This window comes from Lissotriton helveticus, chromosome 5_1, assembly GCF_964261635.1.
Source record: "Lissotriton helveticus chromosome 5_1, aLisHel1.1, whole genome shotgun sequence".
Taxonomy (NCBI): Eukaryota; Metazoa; Chordata; class Amphibia; order Caudata; family Salamandridae; genus Lissotriton; species Lissotriton helveticus.
In genome coordinates this window covers 1,166,250,103-1,166,263,902 of record NC_136065.1, presented here as the reverse complement: position 1 = coordinate 1,166,263,902, position 13,800 = coordinate 1,166,250,103, and the positions used below count along the sequence as shown (strand labels likewise).

Here is a 13,800-nt window from a genome sequence, read left to right as displayed (position 1 = left end):
TTATCATCACATTTCAAAACACCCTGAAATAAAAAAAGGTTTAAAATATGTGCTGTTCAAAACCTCTCCTGCAAATGTTCAATAGATTTCAATGTTTCTCCATTTGTAATAACAATTTAAGCCATATAAAGGGAACATATGACAACTGACATGATTCATGGTTCACTATTGGCATTGTCATCAGAGCAGAAGGGAAAGGGGCATTGCATTTTCTAAGTTCATGTTAAAAAAGTATTAATTGTAATAAATGTCACTCATGCACTGACACATTTTAGCGTTCTGCATTGTTGAACAATATATAAAACGTTTCTAAACTGTTGCTGCATTATCTAAACCCTGGATCTCAAGATACTGTTTTCTTCTGACATATCTTTCTTTATAGTGTATTTCATCTGCTTCAACTTCAGTTTTTCTAAACGTTTTGTTTGATGTAAATATTCTGCATCACTTCTGGTGGCAGCACCAGGCAAAAGAACATGTGGTGTCACTTCCTGTGATGTCATGAGGTGAGTATCTCAAAAGTCGCACAATGTTACTTCCTGTGATGTCACCAAGTCAAAGATCTTGTGACATCATCTGCGGTGTCAAATCTGGTGATGCACTTCCACTACCCCTGGAATTTTGATGAATTGATGTCCATGAAAAGGGGTATATTTACAATACTATTTACACTAATATAAATGGCCTAGCTTCAAACTCTCTTTTGTGAATAGCCAACCGAAATCAATAAGAATTTGAAATGGCATGGCACACTTTTTATTTCTGAACTTGCCGTACTTCAGAAGAAAAATACAGATTGGGGACCAGTTAGTTAAGCAAACCTGAACTAAGCAGACATGTACTGACACTTTAAGGAAGCCAGTAGTCACCTGAAATTCAATGTATACTGTACAAAAGATTGGAACTAAATGTCAAAGGGTGTTACAAAGACTGGTAGCCGGAAGTATTATGATACACACGTGAACACGTAACTTGCGTTCATATTGTGTCTTTAATTAGCACTTCTTTAGATGACTTGGAAGGGCTGGTGTCTCCATGAGGCACAAGAAAGCCATGATTTTGGCTCAATATAAAATTGCCATGACTGCTGAACTTGGAAACTTTCAACCAAAAATGAAATAAAGTCAGTGAGGGACAAAAAAAAAAAAATCATCAACATAAAATATGTTTGAGGTGGATACACGGATTGCGGCCTTCCATTTCCACCGCTATTTAATTGGCCCAGACCATTTATTCCAAACTGTCTCTTTGATTAGACTGAGCTTCTGCAGTTGTTGCAAAACATGGCGCTTCTGTGTGGGTTCAACTGGCACGGCTCAATAATTCCTATTGTCAGTGCTGCCGACAAGGATGTCCTGCTCCACCTTCAGGAGCTCTTGAGAGGAGGGCGGTGCACACAAACAACAGTTCCAATCATATGGGACTTCTCCTGACACTCCTTCAGCCTCCTTTGCACTGATGCCAGTGATTACATTGATCTGGTGAGCCAGTGTTGCTAGGCCAGATGACATTGATGGCCATCTTTCACCGACAGGATCTATTACTGACACAATTTACAGATGCAATCTGGTTGCTGAGCATCCAGGCTCCTGCCAACACCACAAAAGGTGCCAAATGCAAACCACTGCTAGGGGAGAGTGGATCTTTGACCAATTGGACATAACTCTCCTTGGGTGATAGGTTAAATATGGGTCCTGAGATGGTGGTGACAGGGTTTTGTATAGTGGTAGGTGTGGCCACCACTTCAAGTGTGCCCCCTGTAAACTCTATATTTCGAACAATAAAACACCAAATTCAGGCAACACAAGTGAGTTCGGCCTAAAACGTTCTTCATCCATCAACAGCATAATGAAAAATTGCCGAAAATTACTATTTCTAATGTTTCTATCATTTTTTTTTACTTTTCAGAGAGAAATAGTGACTGCAACATACACTTATGTTTTCTGCAACTAATTCTGCTGTTATATTATTTAAACTATGTACTATTTAGCATTGATCTTGAACATTTGAGGATCCGAAGCTTAAAGTAGGCATGCATATTCGAAAATCACATGCACATTTGAAGGTGCTTTTGAACTGCATGAGTGGGCTTGATCCTTATCTGATCATGATTCTCAAATACCCATGTGCGTTCTCAAACTGCAAGTGCAATCCGATATGCATGTTCTTAAAAGTGAAATACAATTCTGCAGGTCATAAGCGTGTTACTGACTAGCAGTTGAAAATGCCCCTTCCTGTTTGAGGGCAACCCTTTTTTTTAAAAAATAAACATCTTTATTAACTTTTTCAAGACATAAACAAAGTGAAAGCACAACATATCAATCAAGATTCCACTGGGCTCCCAAGTCGATGAGACAAATAGCGAAATTACGTTTGGGTAATGGCTCCCCCCAATGAAATTAAATGAAATTACATTTAGATTTGTAGAGAGCTCTACTACCCAAAGGTGTCTAAGCACTGAGATTCGGAAAAGACGAGCATAGAAAATAATAGTAAGAGACCAGGAAAACCTGAACAGGAGAACAGCAGAAAAATCAGTAGGCCTATTTGCAGTGGCATAGCATTCTGCCTCAGGTGACATAAGTTTTGGGAGCCGTGCCCTACCGCAAATACATTTGCCCACCGCAGGCGGCAGATGAAGGGACCTCCAAGGGTGGCAAAAGGCCTAGCTACGCAACTTCCATTTGTTAAACAGCCAAGTTTTTAAGGCTTTACAGAAAACTAGCAGGTTGGATTCTTTCTTTAGCGAAAGTGGCAGAGAATTCCATAGCCTAGCTGCAACAGCTATGAGACTTCTGCCCCTCCATGTTTCTTTTCTGACCTTTGGTATTACAGATTAGCTGGAGGAGGAGGATTGTAGGGATCTTTCAGGTACATGGCATTGAAAGTACTGTCTCAGAGATTCTGGACTATCATTGTGCAGTGCCTTAAATGCAATACATAAAGAGTTGGACTCAACCCGTTTTTGACCAGACAGAAGCCTGTGGAATGGAGGAAAGACATGAGAAACAGATTGAGATTTAGGAATCGCCAGGAGTAGCTGAGCGGCTGCATTTTGAATAATCTGCAGCTTGTGTAGAAGTAGTTTACCCGTGGAGGATGCGGGTGACCTAACAATGGTGATCCTTGGGGTGCTCACACATCGAGATCCATCACTGTTCAATGCGGATGCACATTTGAGAATCTCATGCGCTTTGGAGGAATTGGTTGTGCATTAGTGCATTGTGATTTCAGTTCAGGCACGCATTTTCACGAGTAGCAAAGAGGAGAGAGAGCATCACTCACTTTGTTTTAACAGGAAGCCTAGTACTCCTGTCGGGTCTGGCATCAGTTGTATCCCCTCCTTCCACATCAGGCACACATTCATCTTCAGAGGTTTCAATCTGTTGGACACATGAATAAAGAAATACACACAACAGTATCAGTGTTTGCAGAGGTAACACATAGTGTTGCAAGAAACCTTTTTCGTGGGACTGACTCAACGTAAGGTTTTATCAATCGTGATTCCATTAATCTCTAAGCCTGAATACCGGATCCGTTTTTTTCTTCCAATAGAACATGAGAATTTCCTTTTAAGCTGGCAGCAAGGCCAGAAAATAACCTGTCATTTTGTAAGAATTGACCTTTTATTGCAATTAATTATCTCTTAACTTTAATAAAATTGCATTGTAGTACTTACCAAAATGCTGTAACATCATGACTATTCCAATTCCAGTGTTTCATGGCACCAGTGGTTTGCATAATTCTACTTTTACCACATACAAGAGAATTAGGATTGTGCCTGCTGAGAGTACCATTCACAAAGGAAAAGCAATCTCTGAATTCTAACTACGTGAATGGTAATCAAGCAAGTTACATCCAGCCCTAGCGATATCACACTTATGGTTCACCTCTGGTTGACCAAAATTATGGACCAATAAGATTGTCGCTGACATTTCAGCCCTAGTGCATGTGTTTTGCACTTTGTGACTTTAGTCACTTTATTCTATATTTGTGTGTTTGTGGCATCCATATACAAAGAAAACTGTTTATATTATTTGGGTATATGGTCTTGAATATACAAAATAATAAATGGGTATGTTCTGTGTTGTCTATTCTTTATATTGATTGTACCATGTTGGTGTTAAATATTGGTTTATGTTGCAAAGTCATCCTGTGCCCTGGGCACCGCCCAGCTTTTTGCTGACTGGTACTGGTGGTAACTGACTCTGACTGCCCTGTGCTCTGTCTAACCAGGCCCCGGGTCATTGCTATGATGAAGACACACATGGAATACAGCAAAATTGCCTACATACACTAGGATACACTATGGGTTAGCACTACCTTTAAGTCCCTAGTATAGAATAGGGTAGGGCAGTTTAGAGGCCAGCAGCCGTTTCTGCACTTGCATGTGTGCACTGCTGGAGCCTAAGGTCAGTTTAAAAGCACCCCTGTGTTTGTAGGACTGCTTTTAACATGCAAATGTTGCCCAAACTCGACTTTTGTGTTTGGGACACTTAAAAATGAATAAACTACAATGTTGGGGCATGGTAAGTATCCCCTGGGTCTCCCCTAGGTGGTCACGAGGTGGGGGGTCAGGTACTTATAAGGAGAATCCTTATAAAAAAAGGTTTTTATATGCCCTGGGGTTAGTGAAATTGTGCATTTCATCCCACACATTGTTATAAAGTGCTTCCCAAAATCGACTTTTATACTAGGAGCACTGTGAAAAGAGGATTTGCAATATTTTGATATATTCAGAACCCCTAAAGTCTTTCCTAGGAGTTCCAGGGGTGGTGGGTATAAGCAGGGTCCTTATAAAACCTATTTTATAGGCCCCGGTATTAGAGAAATAGCCCAGTTCATTTTTCCATTGCAGACCCCCAACCCATAGGTTGACATTGGAAAAGATTATTAGTTAATAACTGGAGAAAGAAATGCCCTAAAACTAGGATTATTGGATTTAGAAGAATTGTAATGATAAATCCAACAACATTGTATTGTTGAATTTCTTCTAAAATATACAGACAAGAAGTTATATGACTCATTTTGTCTGTAAGCCAACATTCAACGCTATACTGCTCTGCCCTGATTGGTCAGAGATAAGTAGATTAGCCTGGCTGCTTTGAAGAGGTGATAAATGAACCCTAGGGGTAGGAAGCCTCTCGGGGAGGAGAGGTTGCTGGGCACAGGAATGCCAGAGCCAGTGGGAGGGGTAGTAAATGCTGCTCTTCAAGGGAAGGGAAAGAACAGCTAAACACATCAGTTTCATTTACAACTTTCCTCTTTGAACCTAGAATGATGCTAGGCTTGAGAAAGGAATAAGCATGCTGGTTGTTGTTGTTTGTTTTCTTGCTTAAATAAAAAGATTTTCTTTTTTTTTTTAGAAAGGAATGAGCAGATGCTAGGGGGAAAGACTATGGAGATTAGCCATCCTAGGGGTGTGTTTAGCCAGCTGTTCTCCCTCTGCTGAAAATTCTGACATATTGAATTTTGGAAGAATAGTGTTTTCTGGGTTAGCATTTAGCAACACTTTGGAGGAAGTGGTCATGCTCTGGGGTGTTGCCCTTCACCTCATTGGACAGGAGTGCCTCCTGCTCGGCCCCAGAGAACACTGAATAAGTATCTGAGAGGGGCAGGGCCTCTCATATCTCCCTTTGAAACCTAAGAGACTAAGAAGGGCCCATGCTGAGTTTGATGTGTATTTACCAATCCTGCACTCAGAAGATTGCACCTTTTGCATCATCTGAAACTACAGACCTACAGATCAAACTTGCTTCAAAAGGACTAAAGAGTGGACTCCATGCAAGCTACATGTCAACAGAGCTCATATGGACCATCACCACAAAAAATCACCCAGCCTGGAGTACTAACAGTGGATTTGTAAGGGTTTTATCCAAGTGGATTGGGGGAATTGAAGTATCACACTTTCTAGGACCCTCTTGGAGATTCCAGACCCTTGGATTGTGTGGGAAAAATTTTGGACCCGCAAGAAGAACTTCAGGAAGTAGTTCTAAGAGGATCAAACCTGCCGGAGGGTGCTGCACAAGTCTGGTGAGAGATCCTCCAGAAAAATTTCTAATTGTGAATGTGTCCCTATCAGAGGCAACAAAATGACCAAAAGTGGCATTGTTGGTTCCTAAGCAATAGAAAGTGAGTAATTTCTGGTTCCCTATAGTGGATTTTTTTCATTTTGGTGTCATTTTTAAAGGGATACAAATATTTCCTATTTTCATAAAGTGGTGTTGGATTTTTATTGTGTGTTGTGTCTTAATTATGTACTGAATTGGTGTTTTAAATGCTTTACATACCCGTCTTTGAAATTGTCTGCCTGCTCGCAGCCAAGCTACCAAGGGTTAAGCATGGAAATACTTATCTAAGGTCTATTCTGAGCCCTATATCATGTCAGTGGTATTATTGCTAGTGGTAAATGCATCCCTGCCACTACTAATAATCCACTTTCCAACAGTTTAATATAGGGCCACACTTTGTCTAAGTTGTGTCTATTGTTTAAGTAATTTTCCAGACATAACATTGATCTTCATACATTTGTTATATATTCTCGACACAATATCTTTTTTACGCAAAGCAATTGCGACACCCAACAGAACACATTGCATACTATACCATTTTATACCCAGGTTCTGAAGGACACAGGGCAACCCCATTATTTGTTATTGATCTCTGATTGGTTGCAGTTAAATACTCTGGAATCTCTCTACCCTGATGCCCAATGCTCTCTCCATATCATCAGAGAAAGGTTTGACAGAGGCAGGCATCATGGTGCACGAAGGAGAAATGGTGATGGAACGATTCTCCACAGGGGTGACTGAGCCATGGACCTCACAAATAGAATCTGTATTCTTCAAAGCTAAAAGTGTAGAACTGCTATCACCTCTGCTGGTACCATCAGAATCTTTAGAAGCAGTCAAATGATAAGAGATAAAGAAACAATAGCATAAAGAAGATGAGAAATATAAACTGCAAATAGAAAGTATACCCCACAACCGCCTGGAGCTGGAATGAGAGAGAAGAATCTCAGATGGTGAGTATCTTCTTGTGAAAGTAACTGAAGAAGGGCTCCCTCGAACATAATATATAAAACTTCAGTGGAGTTACTGGCTGCTCCTTCATTATGGCGGAGGATTGTTGCTCCGCCTGCTGCGAGTGCAGCAGGCACACACATTAATAAAACGGTTATAAATACCATTTAATTAATATGTTCAAGGCTCACGCTGTAACCGCGCGATGACAGGGGGTGGGGCTGATCAGTGCGATTGCACTAGTAATGCAGCCCCCTGCCAGTGAGCATGGGCCAGCTGTCTACAGTCGACCCAGCGCATTTCAGAGCCTGCAATCCCAAGGCTGAGAAACAGCCAAGGAATTGCAGTCGCAAGCCCAGAGCCTCAAAATGAGCGCTGGGTTAGCCTGCTCCAGTCAATACAGGAGCTGTGTTGCAGCTCCAGGATTGGTTGGTTTCACATTGTCCTAGGGAAGAAGTCCTTCCCGTTCTGCCCAAGAGTGCCAGAAGGAAGGAGACACCATCCTGAGCCTGCTGCAGCGAGGAAGTGAAAATGAGCGTCGGGCAGCAGGTAAGTTCTTTGGTTTCTTTTATATTTGTTGTCTGTTTTCCCCCTCCTCCCCCTGCCCTGCCACTCCATCCCGACACCAGCTGCTACTGTTGAGATGAAAAGAAAAACTCTTTTCTAGTTGTCTGCTGCCAAATTGTCATTCCCAGCTGCTTTCAGACAGAAGAGAGAATGTTCTACCCATATCCCAATCTTCATTGCAATCAGATTGAGGGCTGAAGATTTGCTCCTACTTGTCTGTTTATATAAGAGATTGTCACCCTATTTTCTATTTTCCGTCCACACAAATATGTGTTGTTGAGACAGTGACAACTGGAAGTGCATCAATGCTTGATGTACTAATGCCAAAACTCTCCAGTTTGAAGATTTTGCTTTCTTCTTGTTCATCTATCTATCTTGAACTGACATATCCAGTAGTGTTTCTCCCCACCTTTTCAAGTAGCCATCTAGTATTATTATTTTGGTCCCAAATGAAGCAGAGTTCCTCTAGTCATTGAAACTGGATTCAACTAACCATCCAGATATAATCCAACGATTCTCGTTACTGGAATGGAATCTCCTCCGAATTCCTGAAAGCAGGCTTCCAATACTTCAGGAGAGGCATATGAAGAGGCCTCGGATGCAGAGTGGCCCAGGAAACCAGGAAAACATATGACGACATGTGTCCCTGTACCTCTAAACATAGATGTGCTGGAGCTTCACTTAGAGACAGTAGATCGGACAGTAAAGATCCTAATTTGACTTCTCTTCATAGGGGAAGGAACACAATCAAGATTTGTGCCTAAATTAGTCAATTAAGCAAAAAAACACTTCTGTAAAGAAAGGGTGCACATCCACAGTGGCTGCCTGCCTGTGTCACCAGTCATGCATTATAAACAGACACTGATATCCTCCTCACAAGCACGCAAGCACAGCGCAAAGGACACTGACCTACTAGTCCGGGCGTTGCTCGTAAAGCATGGAAAATTAACCTTGCCTGATTGACTTTCTCACTCATTAAGTTTCATTAGTACTTTGGGAAAAGACTATACAAGCCTCAGAATAGGAGTTCTTACTCTCAACCTGCACTGTCAAAGGCCTGAGACAGGTTTGAAAGGCTATGTCGTTGGGTGGCGCACACAGTGCTGCAAGCCCACTAATAGCCTTTCATTTACAGGCCCTGGGTATATGGAATACCACTGTACAAGGGACTTACAGGTAAATTAAATATGCCAAACAGGCGTAGCCCAATCTTACCAAGTTTACAAGAGAGGGCACATGCACTGTAGCACTGATTAGCAGTGGTGAAGTGCCCAGAGTCAGAAGAACAACAAAAAGACAGGTCAGAAATAATACAGGAGGAAGGCAAAATGTTTGGGAATGACCCTACAAAAAGGTTCAGCTCCAACAGTAGGATTTTGACTTTATTCCACCCCTCTGCCCCATGTAAGAGATGAATATACACTGTAAGAATGTAAGATTTATCTGAGTGTATGATTAATTCCACATACATTGATTTAAATGGAACCTATTCATTTGTTTTTATTTAATTATTTTATAGCACTACTCATCCCAGGGTAGGGCACTAGACCTCTTTATATCACACATAAAGGCACAATAGTATGAATCACTGTACAGAAAATTGTATATAGGACAATGAGGTTGATAAGTTGTAGGGATTATATAAAGGTAAACACATAGAGGGGTGGGGAGAAAGAAACTCAAAACAGACAAAGACACAGGGCTGTGAAAAATCAAAATTATTTGGAAAAACTGCCCTCACTCACACACAATGTGTGTGACATGCTTCATCATCGGGTCTGCTTACAATATGCCCCCGCGTAGCCACGCAGGGGGCGGAGCATAGGGAGGGGGGAACACAGACCTCAAAACAAACAGAGATCAATACAAAAGTGACAAACAGTGATCACAAAAATAAGTGCTGTCCCTAAGGACTGGGTGAGTGATAGAAAAGTGCAGTTAGATAGTGCTCATTAAAACTGGCTCATGGATACCCGTTAACACTTTATTCATAGGTTCCATGTTCCTTTTTACGTGTAACACATCACTTGGTTTCTAACTTTACACTCATCTGCCTTTCAATAAATACATACGGTCCGATGTATAACATCTACGCTAATGTTATGGGGTGAGGTTATGATTACCATAACATACTAAGTGGTACCATGCTTTATAGAGACCGTCAGGATTTGTGGGTCCCCTAATTTTATCATCATTTTATTAATGAGGAGCCTCCCATTAGTGTACAATAGGTATGAGGATCGTAATTTGTGCATATTGAATTATGTATCACACTGATATTTCGAGGAACACTTCCCTCTTGCTTTGTTTCCCCCTTCTCCACCATAAAGTTAAATGTCCTTTCCGGACATCTTCAGACAAGGAATGATGTATGGGTTTCTCTCCGGATTACAGCATTGGGACCCGTAGGAAGGGCCAAACTACTTTTCCCGTCAGCCCAACGCACGTAATGATGCCTCTACGTGGGCTCACACGTGATGTGCTGTCTTCCGGGTCTCCGTCATGGTCCGCTTTAAATGGCGGAATCTTCCACATGCCGTAATCCTCAGGCGCATCGGACGGCGGGCACAACTGGTGCTGGAGGTCTCCATCAGAACAGTAAGTGGGTGCCTTCCCTGGGGGTCTGTTGCGTTTGGACGCACGGGGATATTTCTATACACTGTTAGATTTTGTTGGTAGGTTAACCCTTGTTTCAAAGGGTCTATGGGGAGACGCTTTGGCACATAGAAAGCTACGAATTCTTACCCCTGTTGTAGTTAAAGATTGGTGATGTACGCAGAGTTAAAAACTTTAAAAACAGCATGTACAACGGATTGATTTCTTTTCGAACACAGGTTGTGTTCTTTGGAACTCCACCCGCCTAACGCCAATTCGAGCCTTAAGAAACACTAGACTCGGTAAGATATTTATACCCAAGGAACATCGAAGGGGCATTATTGTTCGCTTTTTAGCGATGTAATATGCAAAACGGGTGCTTTTAATCACAAGTTACGGACAGGGTAGTCCTTCCGCCTTGCCTGTATAACTATATTGTTCTTTGACACGTGTCTGGGTTTTTAATTAATACAGCCAGTAGCTGTATTAATAGCTGGGTGGCAATTGAAACCTAAACTATTAAGGTTCCTACATAGCCACCGGAACATCATTCATTCCCATGGGCACTATTGGTAACCATTGTCTCGAGGAACCACTTATGTGTATGTAAGCTTAATGTGGGATATAGCTCCCACGCCATGATATTACATGGCATTACGTTGTATATTTGGTTGAAGTGTTATTGTTTTTCTTGTCTATTTTAGTAATAACAATCCACGGTTGTGGAAGTACCCTCCACGTGGTTTTCCTCTGACAATTATCAGATTGAGGTAAGAGGCAAATAGGGACTGGGACAGATAGACTGTCCTGAAGAAGACCGACGTGACCCATGAAAGTGAGGGCACTTTAATACGGTTGAAACATGTTGACCATCGCAGTACAAGGAGGAGTGTTTTTGGATCATGACTTCCTGCTTAAACACTTAGTCATCCTTCACACCTTTTAATCCTGACCGTGGAACCTATGAATAAAGTGTTAACGGGTATCCATGAGCCAGTTTTAATGAGCACTATCTAACTGCACTTTTCTATCTATCACTCATCCAGTCCTTAGGGACAACACTTATTGTTGTGATCACTGTTTGTCACTTTTGTGTTGATCTCTGTTTGTTTTGAGTTTTGTGTTCCCCCCTCCCTATGCTCCGCCCCCTGCGTGGCTACGCGGGGGCGTATTGTAAGCAGACCCGATGATGAAGCATGTCACACACATTGTGTGTGAATGAGGGCAGTTTTTCCAAATAATTTTTATTTTTCACAGCCTTGTGTCTTTGTCTGTTTCGAGTTTCTTTCTCCCCACCCCTCTATGTGTTTACATTGTTGATTAGGGGGTTCGGGATGGTGGAGTTCATTTGTTGACCCCCTCCCCTCCTTTGTGATAAATGATTATATAAAGGGAGACATTTAGGGGCAGATTTACAACTTCTGGCGCATCTCTGCAAATCAGCAGGGATACACTAGAACAGATGTGTCACGCAATCCGCCCCTTGCGCCACCACGGATGCGTCACATTTACAATGTGGCGCACCATGGTGCAAGGAGGGGCAGATGCATGACGCATCTTGTGGCGTACGGGTGGCGCATTGCTGGAGTCGCGTCGCAAGCGCAACGCAACTCCTGCAATGCACAGGGCCGCCCATACATAACGTGGCGCGTCGCTCCGTATGCCGGCTTCAAGCTGGCGTAAGGATTTGATGCAGCAGCGTCGTAAAACTGACTCAGTGAAATCTTGTAGATTTCACTGCGTCAGGTTTACGGGGCTTTCCTGCGAGGGAAAGCCCACATGAAACCTGAGCTTTACAACGTGATGCGTCACGTTGTAAATAAGTTGCAACGTGGCGCATGGTTTACATTGCCGCTGCATCACGAAAGTGACGCACTGGCTGCGTAAAAGTGTCGCAAAGGGCTTGTAAATCTGCCCCTCTGTGTTAAGAGGGAATCGTCAGGAGAAACACAAACACATTAACCCTCCATACTACTTTATGATTAAAACCTGTGACTGGAAATAAACAGAACTCTTTCAGAACTGTGTTAATCACTTGAGTTGTTTTACCACTATTGTAATTCTCTCAAAATTGCTGGGTAGACAGTTATCTCTACAGCAGGTGTCTTAACCTTGTAAGGTATTTTAAAATGCATCCATTTTGTGACTAATTAAGTAATCTAGAACATATTTACTGTCCCATGTGTCCTTGTTGCCAATGTCTTTGCAGCAGGCATTTAAAAAAGATGTATATGTTGACTATTAGACAGCTACGCCCGTTGTGAGTGATAACACCCACTTTCCTCTGCCACATTTTGACCCCCAATTGTATGGATTGCCGGAGTAACTCGTTTCCCATTCCGGCACTGCTCAAAAGTTATAGGCCATGTGCGAGGGGCGCAGTGCTTGATAATTTGGAAAATAAAGAGTGCCGGTACTGCCTCTCCCTTTGTGCCTGTTATTCCCTTTTCTCTTCATCCTCCTTTCCCGTTTGGGGACTTTTCCCTTTCTTACTCTCAGGAAACTTCTGATGAGGAAAACAAATGCGGGTCCCGCCGGGACAAATTAAGCACTGGACCATATGGATTAGGTATGTAAAATGCTACACAACGTGCTTTTCACATTGGCTGCTGCATCTGGCAGCGTTTGTTGTCGTGGCATCATAACTCTTAAAGAGGGCGTACACGAAGGTTTCATTTTCCGACAGTGATAGTTTAGAAATTGAACACTATTTTCGGAGAGTATGTGCCAAACCAACGATGAAAAATAATATTTTGGTTTAAAGAAATCGAAGGTAGCCCACCCTACTATCACTTTCCAAGTTGAATGTTTATACATCGCTGAAACAGGTGCGGAATTATGTGCTGTAGCCAGGATTGTGAAGACGCACCTGCCAACCGAAAGTGAAAGTGACCTGCTTGTCCACTGCACGTAGTTTCATGTACTTCAGCTGCCTTTGACCCGTTGGCATTCATTTCCTAAGACTAGTGAGTAGTGACACACACGCTTTCCTTTCAGTATAATGTGCCATGGCTTAAAGTTTAGTTGCATGAGCACTACACCATTCAGAATCCGCCGAAAAACGAGCATTTGTCAGGGAGGTGAGGGGCGGGAGGGGGGGGAGCAGGGTTGAAACCAAGCGAAGGTGAAAGATGGGCGAAACAATACACTCTCTGCCAGACATACATACAAAGACAGACTGACACACGTATAGAAATCTTTACCGTGTCGACTGCAGAGGCCATGGTGAGAGAAAAGCCGCAGGTCCCCTCAGTGTCAACTGTCGACTAACTGGGAATAGGTAGAGGGACGGACACGCCCCCAGCCGCACCTTTACTGCCGGTAAAACAGGTCTTCGGCTTTTTAGTCTGGTCGGTTCCTTCAACATCTTACTTTCACTTTTCGGGAAGTCACGGGGTTTGCTCCTAGGCGCTATGCAAGGCTTGGTTAAGAACCTTGCACAGATTGAAACGATTTAACAAACATGGCAATAATTTTAAATGAAAAGTGAAACATTTCTAAATCAAAATCCGGAGAATTAACTTTCAACATTAATTTATAATGAATCACAGACATTTTGAGAGGGTAGAGAGCTAAAGTAAAGTAATTTTTTCCTTAAAAAATCACGAGTCTCCCG

The 13,800-nt window shown here is 42.3% G+C and overlaps 1 protein-coding gene across 1 annotated transcript in view; it reads right to left on the bottom strand.

The window, feature by feature from the left end:
• Positions 1 to 13,567, bottom strand: part of LOC144755186 (caspase-7-like) — a 142,152-nt gene extending 128,585 nt beyond the window's left edge. Inside the window, exons 1-2 of the mRNA XM_078643850.1 lie at positions 13,388 to 13,567; positions 3,286 to 3,383 (exon numbers count right to left, since the gene is read on the bottom strand). Of these exons, the coding sequence (XP_078499976.1) occupies positions 3,286 to 3,383; positions 13,388 to 13,408 (119 nt within the window). The 5' untranslated portion in view covers positions 13,409 to 13,567. The remainder of the gene's footprint in view (positions 1 to 3,285; positions 3,384 to 13,387) is intronic.
• Between the last annotated feature and the right edge of the window lie 233 nt (positions 13,568 to 13,800).